General features: G+C 46.5%; 1 protein-coding gene and 1 non-coding gene across 15 annotated transcripts in view; both read right to left on the reverse strand.

Moving 5' to 3' along the window:
- Positions 1–24,438, reverse strand: part of LOC126527418 (uncharacterized) — a 476,501-nt gene that overhangs the window by 380,332 nt on the left and 71,731 nt on the right. For all 14 annotated transcript variants that reach the window (XM_055068432.2, XM_055068435.2, XM_055068434.2 and 11 more), the window contains exon 3: positions 19,351–19,741. In XM_055068432.2, coding sequence (XP_054924407.1) covers positions 19,351–19,741 — 391 coding nt within the window. The remainder of the gene's footprint in view (positions 1–19,350; positions 19,742–24,438) is intronic.
- TRNAS-UGA (transfer RNA serine (anticodon UGA)) lies at positions 15,422–15,494 on the reverse strand. Its single transcript has one exon. It is a non-coding gene; the product is annotated as a tRNA-Ser (tRNA).

A 24,438-nucleotide genomic window follows, 5' to 3' on the forward strand; every position in this document is an offset into this window, starting at 1 on the left:
GGGTTTCCTCAACTGTTTCAGACGTGCACAGAACAGGTGCATACTAGCCCCTCCGATGTGCTGTTCCCACTCACTGGCCCCTTTTTGTCCTGAGTGCAGTTGAGCAACCCACGTGCCACATCGGAGCCACCCTGCTTAAGTGCTGGCACAAACTCGCTCGCCGGCCTCTTTGTCCCGAGCGCCTTTCTCGGAATTCATCACTCCCGACTATGAGCGCCGCATGCGTCACGAGCTAGAGCTTCACACCCAACATCCCGACGAACCTCTGCTCGAGTATGTAAGAACTATGCAGAAGCTCTATCTTCATGCTGACCTTTTGGCATCTGACGCCGAGAAGGTGGAGCAGGCCATTCGTCAAGCCCATCCAATCTTCACGACTTACCTTCAGAGCGCCCGTTATCGTGACTTAAACGAGTTGGCCTCTGATGCAAAGCGGATTCATGGCGACATATTGGAGGCGAGCCTACCGCCCACCTCTACCGCTGTCTGTCTCTCTCAAACCTTGTTGTGCGTGGGCTGGTGGTGACACGTCACCCCGTAGTTCACCCAAATATGAGGCGGCCTTGGCCACAAGAGAACACCTAGATATGCGTGACCTTTCTGACCGTGCTCTCGATTCGAACTTGCACGCCCAGGCGCGCTGTTCTGCCCTGCACAGCCAGCGAGAACGCGAACCCTGTGCCCTTGCGCACGAGGGGAAATCCGATTGCAGTGCCCCTTTGGCTAGCGAACGGAAGCCACCTAGCGCTCGAGACGCACTCAGGCTCCCTCAGTCAGACCGAGGCGGCGTCTGCTACCTATGTCATGAATGCGGCCATTATTGCCCGAACATGCAAAGCACGCCGCCCTATGCAAGAGCCTCCTCGCCCGTCGGGAAACGCCGTGAGCCGCCGCTGAGTTCCCCCTCACTGGCGGCGACAGCAGGAGTGCATGGTGGTGGTACGTAACCTCTGGCTCCAATGGCGTGTCGCGCTCGAACTGACTCTTCCCCACGCCGGCACCTTTTATCACCCTTACGATCGCTGGTCAACAGTTTGTGATGCTGCTGGATAGCGGGGCTTCGGTGTCACTGTTCGGCGAGGAGGTTATGGCTCGTTTGCACCGGTGTTCTGTCAACATTAGAGCCTGCGACACCGCCTCCCACCTTATAAGCGGCACAGCTACCTCGTGCGGCTCTGTGCGGTTGGTTGTGCGCAGGGAGAATCGCGTACACCATCAGCGTTTTGTGCATCTCCCGGGTCTTTCCGTGCCCATGATTCTCAGACACGACCGCCTCGTACGCACGGAATGAAGGAATGAAACCACGTTTATTCCACATTAAAATGCACCGAAGACGCTGCGGTGGAAAGAGGAGGGGTGTTATTGCAAAAGGGGAAGGGTAAGGCTGCCTCCGTTTTATTAATGAACGTCCTGGAGGCAGCTAAGTGGGGACCGCATGACGCTTGTGGCTGTCGCGGAGCCGATCACCGACAGGTGGTGCTGCAGGGTCCTGAAGCTGTAGCAAACGGAGGCTACAGGGCAGGCCCTTCTGACTCTCTGCAACCCTTTGCTAAACTCCCGCTGGCCGTGGCGGCCCTTCAGACGCCGGATGCCACGCGAGAGCAGGAGGAGCAGAGACTTAGCGCAGCCCCCTTGGCTCGTGTCCCTCACTCTGTCGCAAATACTGGCCCCTTGGCCAGCACAACGGAAAACGGTCGGTGCGAACCGCTTTCTCACGAGCATTGCACTGCTACAGCGGTCAACGTGCTGGCTACCCCTGCGACCACCCCGTTAAGCAGCAGCTCAAACTGCTCGCTAGCTCCTTCGTGTTAGCACGCTGAATGGAAGGTGCATGTTTATCTCCCAGCCTTGATGCAGGTTTCGTCGCAAACTGCCGTTTTCTATCAGCACGTCTGTTGTGAAACAGCCTACATGCAGCTACCATAACCCAGTGCAAGTGTAAAATTTGCATGTGTTTGAAAGCCAGCGCACACCAGGACGCTGCGCTCCCCCTTCTCTCGCACACAGAGAGAAACCGGCCGTCTCACGTAGCCCATGGAGAGAGAGAATAAACATTTTTATTGGGTGAATGCAGCTTTGGAGAGGCGTCCTCATTCCAGATTGCCTTTAGCTCGGGCCGCGTCCTGGGCCCTCGCAATCAGCCGCTGCTGATCCTCGAGGTCGGAGCTGGCCAAGGCTCTCTCCCAAAGCTCATTAGTGGGGTAAGGGTTCGCAGGATTTAATGGTGCCGCTCTGCAACCCCCTACTATGTGCCTGAGGGACCCAGGCTCTGCACAGAAGCGGCATTGCGGAGAGAATTGTGTAGCGTCTATGAGGTGATTTCTGGTTGGGTGTGGGAATGTATTAACCTGTAGAGCTCGGAGGAATCGCTCCTGCTCTCTAGGTAGTGACTTGTGTGGGGGTGCGTATGTTCTGCGGGTTAGCTTGTAGTGTTGTGTGATGTCTTGGTACGAGACTAGAGGGTGCATGCCGCTCGGGTTCAGATTCCATGGCGTCGGCTCGGTGGGTCAAATCTCGAGCCACGTGGTTGGCGACCTCATTGCCAGGAATGCCGTGATGAGCTGGCGCCCAGATGATCATGACTGATCTCGTTGGCGGCTTTTGATTGATGATCCGGAGCGTAGTGGTATGAATTCTGCCGCTAGCAAAGTTGCGGCTCGCCTGTTGGGAGTCGGTCACTATGACTTCAACCTCTGTTTGGGAGAGCGCGAGGGCTATGGCCGCTTCCTCGGCTTGGAGGGCATTGTTTCGTGTGAGCGAAATGCTGCTCCGATGTTCTTTATTGATGACTACGGTGGCTGTTGTGGCTGCGCGTCTGCAGTAAGAAGCCGCGTCCGTGTAGGCTGTAGAGGGTAAGGTCCCGTATCGCTTGTGTATTGCCAGGGCGCGGGCCTCCCTTCACTCTGTGTGGTGCACTGGGTGCATATTGCGAGGTAGAGGGCGTACGGTGATGTTGCTCCGGATGGCATGGGGTAAGCTCACAGTCTGAGGCGGCGGATGGCTCAGAGGGGCAGAGAGCCCCAGGCGTAAGAGAATAGACCTCCCTGCTTCCGTAACCGCCAGCCTTGTTCGCTGACTGGATAAATGTGCCTTGATCAGCTCCTCGGCCGTGTTGTGCACACCTAGTCATAGTAGGCGTTCTGTGGACGTACTGATTGGCAGGCCAATCGCCTGCTTATATGCCTTTCTCATCATTGTGTTGATTTTCTTGAGTTCCGTCGCATTGGGTAGTGCGTATGGAATAGCGTAAGTTATTCGAGACACGATGAAGGCTTGGACAAGCCAAAGCGTGTCCGCCTCCCCCATGCCTATTGTCTTGGTTGTTATTCGCCGGGTCATATGCGTAACTTGGGCTGTTGTATTCTTAAGCTTTTGAATTAATATTGTATTGGTGCGATCCGACTGGAAAACCATTCCCAATATCTTTACGCTCTGAGACGGAACGATGGTGTGTCCCTCCAGTTGTATGTTGATAGTGGGCGAGTCAGATGTGTGCTTCTTTTGCGGTGAGACCAGGAGTAGCTCCGACTTTTGGGGGGCGCAGCTGAGCCCGCATGACGTAGCAAAGTCGCTCACCACGTCTGCAGCTTCCTGCAAGTGGTTCTCCATTTCCCCGATGGACCCTGTGGACGACCAGATGGTAATGTCGCCGGCATATAGGCCATGCCGGATCCCTAGGATGTTATCGAGTAGCGGCAGTAGGCCTATTAGGGCGATATTGAAAAGGAGAGGGGATAACACTGCGCCCTGTGGTGTGCCGCGCCCGCCCAGTAGGAAGGGGTTTGTGGCTTTGTCCCCGACTTTTAGGATGGCTTTTCTATCTGAGAGGAAATCTCTGATATAGGAGTATGTCCTGGCCCCACAGCCCAGCGCGTTTAGCCTCTGTAAGATTGCTGTATGCTTGACGTTATCGAACACCCCTTTAAGATCTAAGGCTAGGATAGCCGTGGGGGAGTTGCGTGTCGCTGGTACAATCGCCTCCTCTTCCGGCTGAAGTAGGATGTCTTGAGTTGAGAGGTGTGGACGGAATCGTATCATCGTTGTTGGAAGTTTCCGGAGTCCTCCAGGAATGGTTGTAGCCGGTTGAGAACAATGTGCTCTAGGAGCTTTCCTACCCACGAAGTGAGGGGTCGCCCGCTGTCCGGCTCGTGATTTCAGTCTAGAGTGCACGCCCATTAGTGGAGGCTCATGTGCATCCCCCTTGGAGGAGTAAACGCCCCTTTTTTCTAAAGTTGTACCCTACTATAGTATAATATTGTGCAAATGTAGTAAAATTTACGCAACAGAACCTATCTTTATGTTTTATATTTGGTACAGGTAAGGCCCCTATTTTCAAACATTCCATTTCATTTTGATTAATGGGGATTTTTCGGCGCGAGGGCCAGGGATGGCCTAAGAGCGCCAGACAGTGGCATAATATATTGAATGTATGGTCAATAACGAAGGATATATGTAATATGGCTGCACAGCAGCCTAAAAACATTCGCTGTAAAGTGCGTGAAAGATATATGTGTCAAAACTATGATAATCACAAGTGAGGTATGAAATGCGCTACAGACATTAAAGATATGCAGCGAGGGGGTGATATGCTAAAAGCTATGGGTGTCAGTAGCACAAATGCCTAAGCAGGACCCTCGAACACAAGGGCCTAGAAATATGTGCTCTACAAAAGCGTCTTATCATAGCAGTGGCCTCCAGTGAGAGGACATGCTATGAAACTCGTGGCTTCAAGACTAGCAAGGTGTCAACATCGTGTAAAAAGTTCAAAATGGCATCACTGTCAAAAAATGGTTCTTTGCTAAGAAGCATTGTCTATGTAGTGGGATTTACTGCCGGTAGGCTAAAGGAAAGTGCTTTTTTTCTTGCAGTGTCTCACACTCAAACCAAGCATGAAGGATGGTCAGTGTCTAACCACATTTGCCACGGATAGGGGGCACATCACCAGTTAGCAGGTAAGAGTGTGTGTCATATGTGTAGTTGGCAGAGAAGTACCTCTGTTCACCACATTTTCTTTATTGGGGGCCAATTTCCCAAACACGGCATCATTACATGCAGCTTGTTTGACGTTTCAGTGTCCCAAAATTAATTAAATTTGGGGTTTTACATGCCAAAACCAGGATCTGATCATGAGGCACGCTGTAGTGGGGGACTCCAGTTAATTTCGACTACCTCGAATTCTTTGACATGCACCCAATGCACGCCACACAGGCATTTTTGTATTTTGCCCTCATCGAAATGCACCTGCCACAACTGGGATTTGAACCGATTCTGTAAACCTCATGCTTAGCAGCGCAATGCCAGAGTTCCTAAGCAACCACGGCGGGTGTTTCAGTGTGCCAGATTCATTGCCAATAGCTTCTTAGCTTTTGCACAAAAATGACTCAAGGTCCATGGCAAGAACAGCTATGGAGTGTTGCTAGATTTCGTGCGGCAATTTAATTTGCCAGCAAGTTGCCTTCGATGCCTTCATGCCCAGACAGCCAACATATTATAATGTAGGGTGCCTACCAAGTTGACATTTCCAAATCCCTGAATTTATCAGGTTTTCCCTGAGTGCCTTTGCAAAATTCTCCGAGTGACACAGAACTTCATTTGATGTCAAGACGGGTTGACACCATGTCACCCGATGCTGCCACTCTCTAGTAAGCATGTTAAAAAATAAAGAATAATTTAATACAGTTTGAATAGTAAGGACTAATGTTTATTTTATTCAAACAGAAAACGGAAAGGTAGAGTTAGTAAAATGCTCACCGAAAAATATATTCTTTAAAAAAAATGGTAAAAAGCATTGCAAATTGTGTCTTACATCCTCAAATACGAATAAAAAGGAAATGCATACAAAAGAAAATATTTTCGAATATGAGCAATTTCTATAAACTCACAGCAAGCTCATTGGTATGAGGCCTAAACTTTGTCACAAAAGAGATTCTCTCTCAACAGTTGGTAAGTAAACCTCAACTGTCCTGACATACTCTCAGCCCAGGCACAACACCTCAGTGTTGTGTTTCACTGCTTTAAAGAGTTTATCTTAAACACCTGCATCACGGCTGACGCCGAGATACAGGTGTTCTTTTGTTTTTCGAGCTCAAGCTCCTTTAAAGAAGCCATGGCACACTTCCTTTCCCGTTCATTCCTCAATGCGTAGGGCATTTCTGTTATCATCCTCCTTCCACTGCACGTTCGCCCCATGGACCATTTGAAGCTTCCTCTTGGTCAGTTGTACAGTCAACATCCAATTTTTTGGACTCCCTAGGAGCCACGAAAACATCCGAAAAATGAGGCAGTTAGAAAAAATGAATGCATGTCTTTTTACTGCCCTTGAAGGGCCCTTCACCAGGCTACACATCAAATTTCTATTGTATGCTGGAAGTTGTTATGTGCCCTCTAGGAAGCATACTGCTGAACCATTTTTCAAACTGGTTCATTAATAGCTGAGATAGAAATATTTTACTTCCGGCTGAAGTAGGATGTCTTGAGTTGAGAGGTGTGGACGGAATCCTATCATCGTTGTTGGAAGTTTCCCTGAGTCCTCCAGGAATGGTTGTAGCCGGTTGAGAACGATGTGCTCTAGGAGCTTTCCTACCCACGAATGAGGGAGATCGGTCGTAGCTTCTCAATGGCTGGTGGCTTGCCTGGCTTCGATATCAGACGAACCTCGGCTATTTTCCAGTCCTCAGGAAGGTTTCCTATCCTCCATACTTCGTTAAGATGAGCGGTAAGCTCTAGTAACGAGGGGCTGTCAAGATTTACAAGTACCTTATTGGTAATTTGGTCCATTCCCGGGGCTGTGTGGCGTCTCAAGCCCATTATCGCCGCTGTTACTTCATGTAGATGAATGTCCTCATCTAGGAGCTCGTTAGGGGTGCTGGTGTAGGGTGGCAGAGGCTCCGATGGCTGTGTGGGGAAGTACTGGGCTTTGAGAGTCAAAAGGAGGTCCGCCTCGTTTCCAGGAAATTGGTGAATTACTCGGGCGATATTGTGGTGGGATTCTGTTTTGCTGCTGGCCGGGTTGATTAAATACCTCAATAACTTCCACGTCTTGGAAGTACTGTCTTTCTCTCAAGCTGTCCCAGAGGGATAGCCAATTCTCTCGGCATAGCATGGTAGCGTATTCCGCAGCCTCTTGTGTGAGTAGTGCTATTCGCCTCTTGAGCCTGCGATTTAATCTTTGCCTTTTCCAACGCTTCAGCAGGCTACGCCGGGCTTCCCACATGTGGAGCAAGCGAGCGTCGATGCTCGGAGTGGTCGTGGATGCTCGGAGTGGTGGTGGAGCCCGTGGAATTCGACGCCTTCACGGCTCCGATTACAAGCAGTGTGCGGATGGCGCGCTGATGAAGGTCACTACACGTGCTGCAAGAGCCAGAAAATTTTCCCGCATGTAAACTGTCCATGTAGATTGCCGACCACTTAGGGGCAGCGCACAAATGCCGACGATCGCATCCCTGCTTACGTTCCACGAGGAGGCATGCAGGAACATAACAGTACAGTTGTTTGCCCGGAGACAAGCTCACTGGATCGCTGAATGCAGCTTTGCAAAAAACGTACTCACCAAAGAAAATTTATAACACGAGGAGATGCTAACACTTCGCTTTCGTTGCCGTTAAAACCACTGCTTGCTACCAGCATCTTTTGCTTCTTCGAGAGGTCGGCTCATCGCAGTTGGCTCGTACATGTACGGAGCAACGCCGAACTCCTCAGAGAAACGCAAGCTCTCAAAATTTACCATTACCATCTCAGCAAAACAACAGCACCATACACCACCTTGCACTGTGCTTCATGTGTAGCAGCAGGGGTCGGTCCGAACAAACACCACTGCTGACGTCACGAGGCGCCCGACCAATCACAGGCGCAAACGAGGCGGGCGAGCTGCCCCAAGTCTGCTGCTACACTTTTCGTCGAAATAACGTCTGTTACGCTTTTTTTCACTCAGTTTAGATGCGATATTCGAATTCGGAGGGTTGAAAACCATTACGTACAGCTCTTCACTCATTTTTTCTGGAAAACCCTTCAGCTTCCCTTTAAGGTTAAAATAATTGGCAAGCAGTTGCTTCCAAAGGGGTTCTAAAGAACAGACCATCCCTGGTATGGGATGAGTGTACTGAAGACTATGCTTAAGTCTGTCGAGGAGCATGTGTTATGTACAACACTACAGTAGATTGGCTCTTGAAAACAAGAAATCTTCTATTATGCACTCTCTTACATTCCAATAAGTCTCCCCACAAAGTACTATGTGCGTTAACATCCCCACCAGTTATATAGAGATCAGGAAGCTCATCTATGAAGCTGTAAAATTGTTTTATGGGGTCGGTAGTCCAGGGAGATGTATAACATGCTAATGGTGACTAGCTTATTGAACAACACTGCTTGGTCAAGAACTGCCTCAAGAGGCATTCGGGGCGATAATTCCTTGGCTGACTACACCCTTATAGATTCTTATGGCCACAACACCTGATGAGGCAAAAGCGTCATCGCAGTCTTTGTGGAAAATGGTGTATTGACAGAGAAAGCTTATGTGTCTAGATTTAATGTGTCTCTTGAACAGACAGCATCCTTCAGGCTGAATTTACAAAGGACTTTTTTACCATCCTCAGGATTGTGGAGAAGACCCCTAACATTCCACTGTAATAGTTGTGTATCTATATTGTAAGTAGTCATTGCTGGGTGCCTAGGAAATAGAGATTAACTTAGCTCACAGAGCCCTTTCCAGGACTTGAATTACGGGGTTTTTCTTTTTTCTCACGCTCCAGTGAGCTATGGCATTTGTTCGCACCTGAGGCGCTGAGGTGCTGGGGGTGGCAATCATCGCCTCTACTGAGACGCTGGATGATGTCTGCTTAACGGGCACATTTTGCATGTGTTTCGGGCCTATCGGCACCGGCAGTTACCTTAGGTCTGGCGTGCCCGGAGATGTGCTGGTCCTTCTTGGCAGAAGGCGGAACAGCACGAGCTGCTTACCTTGAGGAGGCTGGACTATGTGACTCGAACGGCAGCCGAAGAATATGCTGTCACCCAGTGTATCACATCAACGTAGGATTTATTGGATGGACTGTGATTGGTGGAAAAAGACCTATGGGTTTCTTCAGTTAGTTAGTTAAATGGGGTTTAATGGCGCAAAAGCAGCTAAGGCTATGCTGCACCAAACACGAGGTATTTTAAAATCCAGTTTATGAAGGAAAAGGCTGTGTTAATAATCTATATTTTGTGTAAAAAACTAGTGTCACCTAGAAATTTATGGACGTCACATAATGGTACTAGCGGATCATCACCTAAAATTAGAGCAGGGTGTAAAGGTATGTGTAGTTGATATAATTTGTGCAAAAATGCTCGTCTGTATGTTTCAGTATGTGTACATGTCAGTAATATGTGCATAACTGTTAATGGCTCCTGACATTTTTCGCAGGTTGGTGTGTCTTCTTTCGTAAGTAAATAATTGTGTGTGAGGTGTGTGTGCCCAATGCGTAGTCGGCATAAAACTACTTTGATGAACCGCTCCTGATGATAACATGACTTCCACTTGCCAACTATGGGTTTAGTGAGATGTAGCTTGTTGTCAGCACAACGGTCCCATTCGCGTTGCCATTTTGCCGTTAAGGCTTTCTAATCACACGGATGCTAGCTTTGTATGGAAGTGTTGTGTTTGTTATCTCTTTCTATGCTGCTATCGATGCACATCTATCAGCTGCTTTGTTACCCGGTATCCCAACGTGGCTTGGTACCCAGCAGAAACGAATTGACCTCCCGTATTTGTTAAGCGCCAACATGATTAAAATGTTTCCTACGAAAGGTTCACAATCAGATTTCAGCTGTAGAGCCTTCAGTGTGCTTAAAGAGTCAGTGTATATGAGTGCATGTTTGTGTTTATCAGTGATAATCTTTTTAACAACCCAGACAGCATAAACTTCAGCCGTGAAAACAGAGGCATGTTGTGGCAATCGAATACTTGTTTCCCAATTTTCCGTTATGGCCCCCACACCCACGTGATCATTTGTTTTAGAGCCATCAGTGTAATATTGCCTGTTATTTTGATATTTGTCCTGAAGTGCACGGAATTCTTGTATAATGTGTTCGTGTGGGATGTCTCTTTTCTTTAGAAGTGTTAACGTCCAATCACATAAGTGTGTGAAATCGTACCACGGGGCCAGCCGTTGTGGTTTTTTGGCAACCTGGAGGACTTCGTGGTGAATGTTATAACCCCGACAGTATTGCTCATACCGCAGGACAAATGGCCTAGTCATGTTCAGTTCATTTGTATAGTGTAAGCGTGAGTTGCATTGTGTGAGGATGTTGTAGCATCTGTGTTGCAGTGATGACTGAATTCTGAGAACGTAAGAAAAAGTGAGTAATGCTCTGCGCTACTGTAACGAGGGTTCATTACACTCGACGTATAAACTTTGAATAGGTGAGGTTCTGTAGGCACCACTTGCCAGTCGCAGTCCAAGGTTATGTACTGGATCAAGTCGTTGGATGTAGGACTGTCAGGCTGAGCCGTAAACCACAGAGCCATAGTGTAAAAGGCTACGCACAAGAGACTGGTAAACACGTAAAAGGCACGTTTGGTCGGAACCCCAGTGCTTATGAGACAATATTTGAAGGATATTTAGAGCTTTATTTGCTTTAATCTTTAGTGCTTTTATGTGAGTTAGGAAGTTAAGTTTGGCATCAAAGGTTACTCCTAAAAAATTATGGTCTTGTTTCACCGGCAGTATGGTGTCGTTCAATTTTAGGACTGGATCACTGTGTAGCCCTCGTTTCTGAGAGAACAAAACAGTAACCGTTTTCTGTGTGAAGAAACGGAAACCATTTTTGTTAGCTATTTTGTAAGTTTATTTATTATCATTTGAAGCTGCCTCTCACAGGTTGGCAAATTTGAGGCGCGGCAAGCCACTTTGAGATCGTCTACGTAAACAGAGTGCATGAGAGATGATGGTATAATCTTGTTAACCGAGTTCATTTTTACTATAAAGAGTGTCGTGCTGAGAACACAGCCCTGTGGAACACCATTTTCCTGTTTAAATGTATGAGATAGTACTGAGCCCAGACATACCTGAAATGTTCTATTAGACATAAAATCAGCTAGGCAGTTCAGCATTTTACTCCGGATGCCGAGGTCAGCCAGGTCTCTTAAAATTCCATATCTCCATGTGGTATCATAGGCTTTTTCTAAATTAAAATTAAAGGTTGGTATAGGTGGGGTGTCTTCGTAACATGCCCCAGGCCCTATTTTGCAGCTTTTTTGCTTCTGTGCACTCAGGAGTCCACCAGGGGTAGATGTTTTTCGCAGAAGGCTAGACGTTGGTGGTATTGTCTTTTCTGCCGCTGAGATTAAAACTTCAGTGATTTTTTTTATTAAGTTCATCAATACTAAGCTCTGGCGAAAATACATTTTCCAGTTTCGCGTTCTCCATAAAAACTTGCCAGTCAGCGAGCTGTAATTTCCATCGGCGTGGTCTAGTTACTAGGATTTGTGGTGATGATAGGAGTTTGATGAGTGCGGGTAAGTGATCGCTACCATATGACGTGTCGAGAGCTTCCCATTTAGGATCAGTAAAAAGAGAGGGCGAACAAAAAGCTAAATCTAAACAACTAAAAGCGCGGGAAGTCGGTGAGAAATATGTTGGCGCACCTGAGTTTAAAAGACAGATGTCATTTGACAGAATAAAATCTTCAACGAGTTGCCCTCATTGGTCAGTTTTTGCACTGCCCCAAAGAGTACAATGAGCATTAAAATCTCCTACTAAAACAAATGGCTCCGGTAACTGACCTGTTAGATTTTCTAAGTCTTTAATTGTAAAATGTGTGTGGGGTGGAATATATAGTGAGCAAATGGTGATGGTTTTGTAGGATAGACTGGTGACAGCTACAGCCTCCAAAGATGTATTTAATTGGACATTTCAGGTAGGAGTGCCGCCCTGCACGACTATAGCAACTCCACCTGACAAACAGCTGGAGCCTTTGCGGTCCCTTCAGACAACGGTGAAACCTTTAAGAATTTGACTATTTTTTGGACCGAGATTTGTTTCCTGGAGACATACTGCAACTGGTGAAAAACTGTTGATGATGTCTTTGATGTCACCTAGATTGTGTATGAGACCTCTACAATTCCAATGGATAATAAAAGCCATTTTGAAATTGAAAGGTAAGAAATGGCACTACGGAAAGAATAAGAGGTGAGATGTTAGGTGACATGGATTTAAAAAGGCTAATACTAATGAGCGATAACCTTTAGGTTATCGCTTTCTTATTTTGAGTGGTTATTGGGATCTTGTCCCTCTTACCGCGCTCGAGAGAGCGCTTGTCCTTCGGTGTCAATGACACCGGGGTTTTTGTGTCGACCTCTATCGCTCTCTCTCAGGTGCTGGAGAACCGAGAATTTGGCGCCGAGACACGTGTCTCGGGCCTTGGAGTACGCTTGATCTTAGGGCCCTGCGGGACTGGTGTCTGCAGGGTCTACCTATTATAAGTATGTTAAATCAGTAGTAACCAGTAGTAATAGTAGTAACCACTACCTATTATAGTACTTTCAAACGTTGTCAAGCACACACGCAAGGCGGTAATGCCTCACCACTTAATCAGAACCACAGTGCAGCTGGTACTTTAAACTTTCGTTTTCAGCCCCCTTCGGCGCTTCCGAAGCAGCCGACGCGGCCGCCGTGTCCATGTGATCCCTCATGCCACATCACGCCGACGGTGGCGCCATCTTTTCCAGTGGTGGAGCTCTCCCCCAATATGCCCCCTGAGAACCCACAACAGCCACTACGCCATTCTCGGATGCCAAGGGCTGGTGTTACTCCTGGGCAACCAATCCGGGGAGCCAGGTGAGTTGGCCTCTTTCCCAGGCCACTGCAACAACCAGCCTTGCTGCCAGAGGCAAGAGCAGTCACTGGAGCGCGCAGCTACCATGGCTACGTTGGCTACTGTGGCTGTCATCACAGTCGCGGCTGCAACTGCACATTCCGTGATGCCGTGGGGAGGCCTATGGTGACGTCGTCCAAATGCCAGCCGACCCTTCAGGACCGACATTGGCCTCGACGCCTCAATAGGCACCACATAAAGGAACGCATGGCGAGAGACTTTTAAGACAGACATATTTTAAGACAGACATTGTAGTAACAGAAATATTGTAATACCCCTGTCAAGCAGTCAAGATAAATGCACTTACGGAGAGTATCACTCGGTTTAAGTGCACTTTCCCAAATCTAAACGTTGCAAGTATAGTACACTCACAGAAGAGTGCACTCCAGTAGGAGTGTGTTCATGGAACGCACTTTGCTGGTCAAGTGCATAGTCTCGCCGCCAGCGCTTTAAATGGTACAAAATATAATGCATTAAAAAAAGGATACAGAAGCTCATTTTAGTTGCTGAACAGCTTTTAACAATATAATCAGAACAGAACTCGCTCATATTCTGTTCTAGCAGGATCAAATTCTGCCTCGTCACATGCCGCCATGTTGTTCTGGATTGGCTAGGCATTCATCTTGGATGGCATTGACTTGCAACACTCTCATAATAAAAAATATTTTCGTGTTTTGTTGAGAAAAATAGATTAAGTTTATTTATAATACAACGTAAAACAATCACTTTTTAGAAGTTTTTCTTTTAAATCTACATCTTCAAAAAACGCACTCTTAGTTTGTCTGTTTAGCACCGCATAGCCTAAAGTGTCACTCAAGGTCCCGAAGTGCACTCCCCGTAAGTGCACTTAACTTGCCCACTTGACAAGGGTATAGAGTGGGGTTGAAGATTAATATGCAGAAGACAAAGATAATGATCAATTGCCTGGCAAGGGAACAAGAGTTCCGGATCGTCAGTCAGCCTTTAGAGTGTGTGAAGGAATATATTTACCTAGGTCAACTGCTCACAGGGGACTCTGATCATGAGAAGAAAATTACGGTAGAATAAAAATGGGTTGGAGCCAGACATTGTCCAATCCTGACTGGAAGCTTACCATTATCATTGAAAAGAACAATGTAAAATCAGTGCCTACCACCAGTGCTAACATATGGGTCGGAAACTTGGAGAACAAGTTAAGGACCACGCAAAGAGCGATGTAACAGAGAATGCTAGGCATAATGTTAAGAGAAAGGAAGAGAATAGTATGGATCAGAGAGCAAATGGGGATAGACGATATTCTAATTGACATTACGAGAAAGAAAATGGAGCTGGGCAGGTCATGTAATGCGTAGGTTACATAACCGTTGGTCCGTTAGGGTTGCAGAACAGGTACCAAGAGAAGGGAAACACAGTCGAGGACGGCAGAAGACTAGGTGAGGTGATGAAATTAAGGAATTCGCAGGCGCTAGTTGGAACCGGTTGGTGCAGGACAGGGGTAATTGGAGATCACAGGGAGAGGCATTCGTCCTGCAGTGGACATAAAATAGGCTGATGATGATGATGATTGTAGTTAGCAGCTGCAGGACTGCATGTGTTAGAATGCCATTAAGCATAAGTCTCGCGTCAAGGTTGTATTTTGTCCTGTTAATGTAGAATCTGTATTGTGTGTGCACTCGGGTGTCGACTGCGTCCTTTGGTAAGTGGTCCTGAGCCCAAACCTCTAATGTTCCATTACGACAGTCATATGTGAATCTTACGGTATCCAGTCTCGATGGATTTAGGCAGGTTGCCGGTTCTAAATGTGATAATAAAGTGCTTGGTTGGGATTTCCTTGTTATTGCACCTTATTTTAATTCTTTGCACATCAACTACTTTCTGGTCTTGCCACCCTTCGAGCAGTTCACTTTCACTGATGTTTAGCAAATAGTTTTTTCGAAATGACACGGCGCAGTGTTCATTCATCTGTGCGAACTTACAGAAATGGAATGTCAACAAGGCTTGTCAGTTTGCTGTGTTGCAGCTTGTCATGAACTTCCAGAAGGAGGTCGTCGCTTGCCATTTTCGTTACTTTATAGCCAAGGCCTGTGGTATCTGTCAAACATTTGGCCACTAGAAATGGGGGATATCACTTGGACAGTCTTTGTTTCATGCTCACTATGTCTAATGTGGTAACTAGGGAATGTTTCTTTCTGTTGTATGAACAAGTTGAGTGCACCCCCTCTCGACGGAACCATCAGGAAGTGCAGCAAAATTGGAAGCCATGCTGAAACCATAATATTCGGCAGGCATGCCAGCCACTACAGAGCCCAACTATGGGACGCAACAGGACTTGAAGTATTCAGTTCTGATGCCACCAGCAGTACATGCCTCCTATGACAAAATATGATTAAGCTAGGTTGCTTATGCTACACAAGGCTAACCTTCACTGCTTGGAAAATCTGAAGTGCGTGGGGATGTGCAACTCTTACACGTCCCCTGATAGCATAAGAAGCCAACAAACACTGACACCAAGGACAACAGAGGGAAAATTACTTGTGCTTAATGAAATAAAGAAACGATAATGGAAATTAAAGTGAATGAAAAAACAACTTGCCGCAGGTGGGAACCGAACCCACAACCTTCGCATTTCACGTGCGATGCTCTACCAATTGAGCTACCGTGGCGCCGTTTCCCCATCCACTTTCTTGGGTATTTATGTGTCCTAGTAGAACCCTGGGAGTGTTAGTCAGCACCACCACACACAGACCTTGGCAGCGTACATGGAACGTCCTTTTTGCCGCAGGCATCACGAGAACATGATCTTTTTGGGTGAAGGGAACTGGTCAATAAACCCACACATTCAACCTGAAGGCATCAATGTTGCCGGATTCGAGAGCCTCGTTACGTAATAAACGAGAAGAAAGGGGTTAACCAAGGGGCCCAATTTTTATTAGTGACATCATAAGAAGCCAACAAACACTGACACCATGGACAACATAAAAATCCCTTCACCCCTTCCCTTCACCCAAAAAGATCACGTTCTCGTGACGCCTGCGGCAAAAAGGACATTCCACGTCCGCCGCCAAGGTCTGTGTGTGGTGGCGCTGGGTAACACTCCCAGGGTTCTACTAGGACACATAAATACCCAAGAAAGTGGATGGGGAAACGGCGTCGCGGTAGCTCAATTGGTAGAGCATCGCACACGATATGCGAAGGTTGTGTGTTCGGTTCCCACCTGCAGCAAGTTGTTTTTTCATACATTTTAATTTCCATTAATTTATTGTTTCTTTATTTCATTAAGCACAAGTAATTTCCCCTATGTTGGCCTTGGTGTCAGTGTTTGTTGGCTTCTTATGATGTCACTAATAACAATCGGGCCCCTCGGTTAACCCCCTTTCTTCACGTCCCCTGATAGGTTGTTTTCCTCACACGTCTCACGTCCCCTGTAATCCGGCTTCCCCGCGTAGCTTAGTGCCGGCGGCGGTTAGTTTGGTTGCAGCGCATTACTAGAGACGGCGCGAGTGTTACACTGCTAACGCCGCCTAATGGCGGGGTTAGCAGTGTAACAGTGTAATGTTTGTGGATAGCAATTCAGCTAGTAGGCATTAGCGTTTGAAAGGTGCAATAAATGCCCTTGTGATTGTTTGCACTACTGTGTTGTCGTTCCTTTGTCCCGGCGGACCATTAGGGTTACAGGATGGGTACCAAGAGAAGGGAAATGCAGTCGAGGGCAGCAGAAGACTAAGTGGGGTGATGAAATTAAGAAACTTTCAGGCGCCAGTTGGAATCGGTTGGCGCAGTACAGGCTTAATTGGAGATCGCAGGGGGAGACCTTCATCCTGCAGTGGGCATAAAATAGGCTGCTGCTAATGATGATAAGCTTGGAGGCTTTGTCTAAATTATAGATCGCATCAACATCGCAATCATCACATCCTATTCCAGCGACCCAGCACATGACCTGCTCTCGCCATTCTGTTTGTTGAGTTTGCCTTTCAGACACTATTCCGCTATTCAGTGCTTGTTTGTTTAGTTTGCATTCCAGACAGCGCTCTGCTGGCTCTAAGGAGTCTTTCTCGTGAACTGACCAACAGACCATGTCAAATGGCACCAACCGTGTGCCAATTTCTGCCAGCATTACATTTGAAGACTTTGCAGATGTTGAAGGCGCGGTGTTGTCATGTGCTGAACTGAACGATGACGAAATAATTGAGCCAGTTCACCCGCCGTCAAACAGCGACTCTAACTCAGATGATGATGATGTGCCGTGCGCTGATGATGTACTGGGGTACATGGAAAGGTGTAATGGTTCCAGGACTCACTTATGGAAATGCGGTTGTTTGCTTTAAATCAGGGGTACAATCAGGACTCGATGGGACCAAAGGTCAGTGGGACGCCTCGCATTGGGTGCTCACGGGAAGACTACAAATGAAGCTGGGCAAAGCGATATGGGCTAGACTAGTTTTGAAGTGAGGGAAGTTCGCAGTAAAATTGATTATGAAGAATGACTGAGGAATATGGAACATGGGCTGGGAGAGTGTTGAGGTATCTCTACAGGAAAAACATTGATTCACAGTGGAGGAAAAGAACTAGGAAGTTTACCAGCAAGTATGCGGCCTGTAGAGTGGGCAACACAGCAAAAAAGAATGTCAAGCACAAAGTCAGAGAGGCTGAAATAATCTCATGGGTGGCGGCAATGGAAAAGAAGCCTGCCGTGAGTAACTACTTAAGAGGAAAAACGGAATCAGGAAAGAAACAATTTACGATAACTCAAAGGGAAGCTCATTACTTTTCGAAGCGAGATCAGGATGCCTTAAAACATGCACCTATAAAGCAAGATATAAGAAGGAAGAAGAAGCATGTGCTTGCTGAAGTAAAGCTAGGGAAAGGATGGAGCATGTTTCATTAGAATGTGAAGATATCTGCCCAGCGGTCGATTTAGGCACCACTGGCCTCTTTGAAGCTCTTAGGTTCATCGAGAGCATGGGGAAGGTAAACATGTCCACAATAGAGATTAGTAAGAGGCGACTGGAAGATTGTTAGAAGAACAGTAGGGGAACAACAAACAATGGAGGCGTACAAAAACAAAGTTCTTAATAGGTGTTCAGAAACTTTGGTTATGGCAATTCATTGTGGGCTCTTTTTTTTCCTTTTTTTTTTCCTTTTTTTAACATAGGTAGGACATTAGGCAATAAAATAACAAGAGCTTGGTGGCGCAACCCACCAAGGGGACAAAGGAGACGCTCATAACATCCATCCATCTGCGGCGTGCGGCGAGTTGCCGTGCCAGTAACGTGGATGGGCCTTTATACAGTCGCTGTCGGATTTTTCGGACTCCCTAGGGGCCGCGATAACATATGATTTTAGTCCGAAAGAAACAAATAGTACATGCTTTTCACTGCTCCCAAGGAATCAAATCGCCACACGCCTGTTCAAAATAGGTCTGAAGGCCTTCCAGTACACTTATTAGGCGTATTGGTGCTCAAACTGTGATAGGAGATGGCGGGTGCACGCCTTTACAATTAAGGAATACATACAGTGTCCAGTAACAATTGCCCCTTCCCACTTTTGGTATGCTTCACTGCGTAACTGCAAAACTGACTTTCGGGAACTGGCATAATGCAACATGCATGCTTTCCAAGACATTGACGAGGATTACAAAGGCAGAGTCACCGCTTCAATGGAAAACACGGCACCGAACAGAAATAGGCTTGGTAGCGAACATCGAAGCAGCTAGGCCTAGCATTGCTGCAGTAGTGGCTATGGCTGTCCGAAGATCTGCACGCCAGAGCGCCAGCTAGAGGAAGCGAGATAGTCAAAATGGCGGTGGTGGTGGATACGATTAATGCCATTTCCGACCTGCGGTCTTGGCAAAAAGTACGGACAACCGGACAGCAAAGGATATTCGCGTCCAAAATTTTAGACATTCCTATACATTGACTCTGTGTGGCTTTGAAGGCGTCCGAATTCTCGAGCAATAGCAAACACTATTCGAAAAATATTCGAAAGCTCAAATATTCGCACGCCCCCAATTAGTAGCTTGCAATGCAATGGTTGTGGCAATTTAGTCTGCTAGCATATTACCCTCAATGGCTCTATGGCCAGGCACCCAGTATATATTGACATTGAACAGTTAGACATACACACTGTGAACAGAACAGAAGAGAGCTCACTAAATACAGGATGCTTCTGTTTACTCCCAGGGGGCAGTTAAAGGCATGCATTCATTTTGCCGAAGTTTTGCCATTTTGCCATTCAACTGCCGAAGTTTTTGGACGTTTTTTCAGTCCCTAGGGAGCTTGACAAGTTGTACTTCGACTGTAGATCCTTATAGTCTAATAGTTTCATCACGGTCACACATTTTTGTTTGAAGCCCCCTTGTATGCCTGGAAGGCATTAAAAAAAAAGTAAATTCTGTAAAATCCCTCCTGTTGTAAAAGCTTGCCTAAGGCAAGTCAAGCTAGGCTGTCAGAGAGGCACGAGCACACAACCACTTTGTAGATGTGCTCAACTGAGAATAACAAAGGTTTTGATCGGACTCACCAATGACACTCTTAGCAAAAGAGCGGTTCTTGAGGGTGGCCAGGCCCAGGTCTCCAATCTTGACCGAGCCTGTGGTGCCCGTGATGAAGATGTTGTCACACTTGAGGTCACGGTGGATGATAGGTGGCGGCCGCGAATGCAGGAAATGCAGGCCCTTGAGAATTTGGCGGCACCACGACTTGAGCACTTTCATGTTGATCTTCTTGAAGCGGCGCAGGTACGTCTTGAGTGTGCCTGATGTCATGAGCTCCGTGATAAGCACCAGGAACTTGCGCTTCGCTGTGTTCACCTCCCAGTAGTCAAAGAAGCGCACAATGTTGGGGTGCTGAAGGCCCTTCAGCATCTCGGCCTCTTCACGGAAGCGCTGCCGTTCACTCTTGTTCAGTCGCTCCTGTGCACAAACATGGCAGCCTTATCACAGCTACTTGGTAATACATATTAAGAACTGGGAACTGCAATAGTGCTAAAAGGACAAAGACAGACATAGAAACATATACATTACGAGCAGTAAACAGCGCTAAACAAGAGGACAAGGAGAGGGACACAGACAACATGTCTGTATAACATATACATATACATGTCTGTCCTTGTCTTTTTACTGCAACTGAGATTCCCAATATGACAGACCAACTCGGCTGAATTAATGCCTTAACATATTAGGAAATGTCGGATAAAACCACCATCCAATTACATAACTAAGAAACTGAGCCTGAAATGAAAATGAAGACAAGATACTGTACATTTAAAATTAGTTTGTTTAGTCTGGAAATAAATTATTCTGAGCCACAGTACATCAAGTGATAGCCTGACAAAATAATGTTGTTTGCTCTAAAAACTTGGCTGGGGCACATTTGTAGGGCCTATACAGAGCTCCTATCCAAAAAAGTTCCCTTATGTGTGCACTCACACACAGCAGGAAAGGCTGCTGTAGATGCAATACCACACAACCTAATGTGTCCCCAAGTCAAAGGGTTGCACATAACTACTAAAATTATTCTAACTTAATTACTCTACCTTGCAATTACATCCGTGGGTCAGTAGCTAATACCTGAAGTTCATTACTTTTTGATGACAACTTGCACTTGCAAAGTAAAAAATTCGGCAGAACTTATCTCACAATGACTGTAGATGGTAATGCGTTAGCATTGAATCAATATACACACAATGTATTGCCACCATCGAAATGAATTATGTATGAGGCGTGTACTGCAGCAGGACTGCTCTTTCACATTCCCCTAAGAACAATAGGCGGCATGTAGTGCTGCTGCTGCAAAGCCTGCACGTGGCCTCCGAAATGCATGGCGCAACAGTGGGTGCGAATGCTGGAAAACGCATCGTGTGGCAACTAGGCTCCGCTCTCGCAGTTCTTTCTGGACACATTGCGTCATCTTGTGGCGCAGCCGAGAAACCCACGCATAGTCTCTAAGATGAGAAGCGTGGTGCACCGGTGCCTGTGAACGCTGAGAATTGTTCCCTTGATTGATGTACATTCATTGGCACATACTTTGTGGCTCAAGTTGGTGAGAGGTTCTTTGAAGAGTGAAACATACCCAGTGAATTGATGGGGCAGCTTGCTAAAGCGTAGGCGCATACATTGCATTTTTGGCACATACCCAGTGCATTCTTGATGCAGCTTGCTAATGTGTTGCGTTACAGTCCTTGAGGAACCCTGGTGACATGGGTTCAATTCCACCAAGTACCTACCTGACGGATGCTTTGGGTATGGTATCATGGTTCAATTATTACTTTGGTTCCATTTTTTTATGCAGCAGTCTTTCAGTAGCAGCATTTAGGTGTTCCAGCTTGGATATACCTGATGTTCTAATTAGCAAGGAATTTTCGAAGCCCTACTCAACTTGGACACAAACAAGTCGTGCGGGCTCGGTGGCATACTAAATGTTTTCTTGTTTAGATTCACTCAATGGTGATCTAAATATTTTTATACTATATTTACTTGTATAGAGAAAGGCCTAATTCCGCATCATTTGAAATCAGCTAACGTTGTACCGGTCCACAGGTCAGGTGATAAACTCTGTGTAAAGCATTACAGACCAATTTTGTAGCTGTGCACTTGTACCAAAGTATTAGAGCACTTAGCTTTCAAACACCTATGTTTTCACTTGGAGGTGAACAACTTTTGTGGGGTTCTCACCCATGCTCTTGGGAGAAAGGAACGACAACACAGTAGTGTAAACAATCAGAAGGGCATTTATTGCACCTTTCATAGACTAATGCCGGCTAGCCGAGTTGCTATCCACAAAACATGCCAATGGGTGCGTGACAAATCGGGGAAGTCCAACTCACCACGACCTGATAATGAGCAAACATGTTCACCCCATGCTGGACACCAACGCCTGGTCGTTCACGCATATGGTCACGCGAACTGTGGCGCGTTCAAACGATCATGTTCGTCCATTCCGGGATAGGCCTCGCGAGACGGTTTTGCAGAAGCATGGATCGACGCACGTGCAGAACGTCCGCACCGCTTTCCGACGCTGAGCCAAAGAGGATGAGCCATCTCCTTTTTGCGCCTAAGTAACCCCACCGTTAGGTGGCGTTAGCAGAGCAACACTCGCGCCATCTCTCGTACTACCCTGCAAGCATACCAACTGCCGCAATAGAGCAACGCTGAGAAGCCGGATTACAGGAGATGGGAGCTATGCAAGAAAACAACATATCAGGAGATACGCGAGAGTTGCGCTTCCCCACACTTTTTACAATCTGGCCAACACGTGTTTTGCCGAGGCCTATCGATAGTCACACAGCTTATTCATACCATCAATGACTTTCTGGTTCCTCTTAACAAATGAAGTTAAGTAGACATTGTTTTTCTTGATTTCAAAAGCGTTTTCAACAGAATATGACATTCTAAGCTCATGTTAAAGTTACGAAACATTCTAAAGAACGATAAGATCATGCGGTAAATTGGCTGCTACCTTTCCGAGAGACGGCAATATGTTCCGATAGAAAAATCTAAATTGGCCCTTTTACCGGTTTTGTCCGGAGTCCCACAGGGCTCAGCTATAGGGCCACTTCTTTTTCTTCTTCATTAATGATTTATCACTGGACTTGACCAAGCATAAACAGCCACTCTTTCGCAGATGACTGCGTTCTGTACTTTGACATAAAATCTGAGAAAGAAGAGGATATTGTCAACAGACATTTGGCAGCGATTGCTGACTGATGTTCCACTTGGGATATGCATCTTAATGGTGCTAAATGCACCCACATGACTACGATGCGAAAGACACATCCAGTGCATCGCGAATACACAATCAATAACTGACCAAATGGATCAGTCAGTGATTTCAAGCACTTAGGCATGCACATCAGTTCAAACTTAAGTTGGAGCTTTCACGTGGACCACAAGGTGTCGGCTACATAAAAAAAATTGCGGCTGCTGAAGCACCGACTGATGCACACCACGAGTAAAACAGAATTAGTCGCCTACACAGCCATCATATGACTGGTGCTTGAATATGCTGTTGCCGTGTGGGACCCACATACGAAGAAAGATACTATTCTCACAGAAAAGATGCGATACAAAGCACTCAGACTTGTCTACAATGCCGGTGGTAGAAAGGCATCCGTGACCAACTTGCACATGCAATCCGAAATGCCACTACTTGAATCACATCGGAAACATCATAGACTACAGCTGCTGCTCACTATTGTCACCAGCCAAACAAAACTAGACTTTCATTCATATATGCAGCTTAATAACACCCGACAGACTCGAGGCAAACAAGAAAACATTATTAATGCCCCAAACGAGAACCAAGGCCTATCTCTACTTTTTCTTTCTGCGAACGATATCAAAATGAAATTCATTGCCACACGAGGTGACCCAAGTGACGTCACCAGCATCAGTTTTATCGGTCGTGTCCACCATGGTTTAATAAGGTTCCTTGCTCATTATTTGATGCGAAAATAGAAGAAAAATATGGGGAAAAAGCAGAAACATCTTTTTGGTTTACCCACTCCTGTTTGTTCACGCTACATGCGGTGACTTAGTGCTCTTTTTGTTTGTTTTTGTTTTGATAATACATAAGCACCTGTGTTGCTTCTATGTTCTGACGATTTTTGTAACCGTTGAATTTGTTATTGCATTTCTTATTGTACCGCTCCTGCCTTGGCTGCCAAAAGGCTGCTGGCAGTATTGAATAAATAAATAATGAATAGCAAAATAAATAAATAAACAAATAAGTAGACAGACAGGCCTTGACTCTAATCATTGAAATAAGCAAGTTTCACCAGTATTTGTGAGGAAGACCATTCACTGCAGTTACGGACCACAAAGTACTGGTTGGACTGTTCAGCTCCAGTCAAGGCGTGCCTTTTCAGGCATCCAGGAAGCTCGCTGGGACACGCTGATTGTCTTGCTAGATTTCTTCTACTTACAACTACTGCTTGCCACAACACGCCTGCAGATGCACATATGCTGGAACAAGCCTATTCTGATGTCCTATAGTCAGTGACTATTGCTCATGTGACAGGAAGAGATTTCTTGCTCTCGCATGCGGCTCATGCGGTTCTCCTAGTAGCTCTTTACCCATTAGAGGAGACTGAGTTCACTTCACAATTTGGTGAACTTAGCTTGCACGAAGGCTGTCTTTTGTGAGTATCTCGTGCAGTCATTCTAAAGGCATTACAGCATCAAGTACTTCAGTTTCTACATGTGGGGCATCCTGGTGTAGAAAAAAGAAAGACAATTGCAAAGGTCCCCATGTATGGTGGTTGGGCATTGATAATGCCACCCCGAACCAAGTTCAAGACTTTGCTGTGTGCCAAGCCCATCAAAGGTCTTCAAGCGCCACACCTATCACACCATGGCCCTTGTCAGACAAACCCTGGTCCATGCTTCGTCTTGATTTTGGAGATTTTTTTTTTTTTCCTCACAGTGGTTGAGGCTGTTTCCAAGCAGGTAAAAGTACACCCACTTTTACCCCATCAGCAGATGCTACCATCTCTGCATTCAGCACAGTCTTCTCCCAACATTACAGTTGTGTTCTCCTGACATTGCAGACCCGGGCAATGGACCAGCACTTACAAGCGCATAGTATGATAACTTCTTGCAGCAACACAGTA

The sequence above is a fragment of the Dermacentor andersoni genome, chromosome 9, assembly GCF_023375885.2.
Source record: "Dermacentor andersoni chromosome 9, qqDerAnde1_hic_scaffold, whole genome shotgun sequence".
Classification (NCBI taxonomy): domain Eukaryota; kingdom Metazoa; phylum Arthropoda; class Arachnida; order Ixodida; family Ixodidae; genus Dermacentor; species Dermacentor andersoni.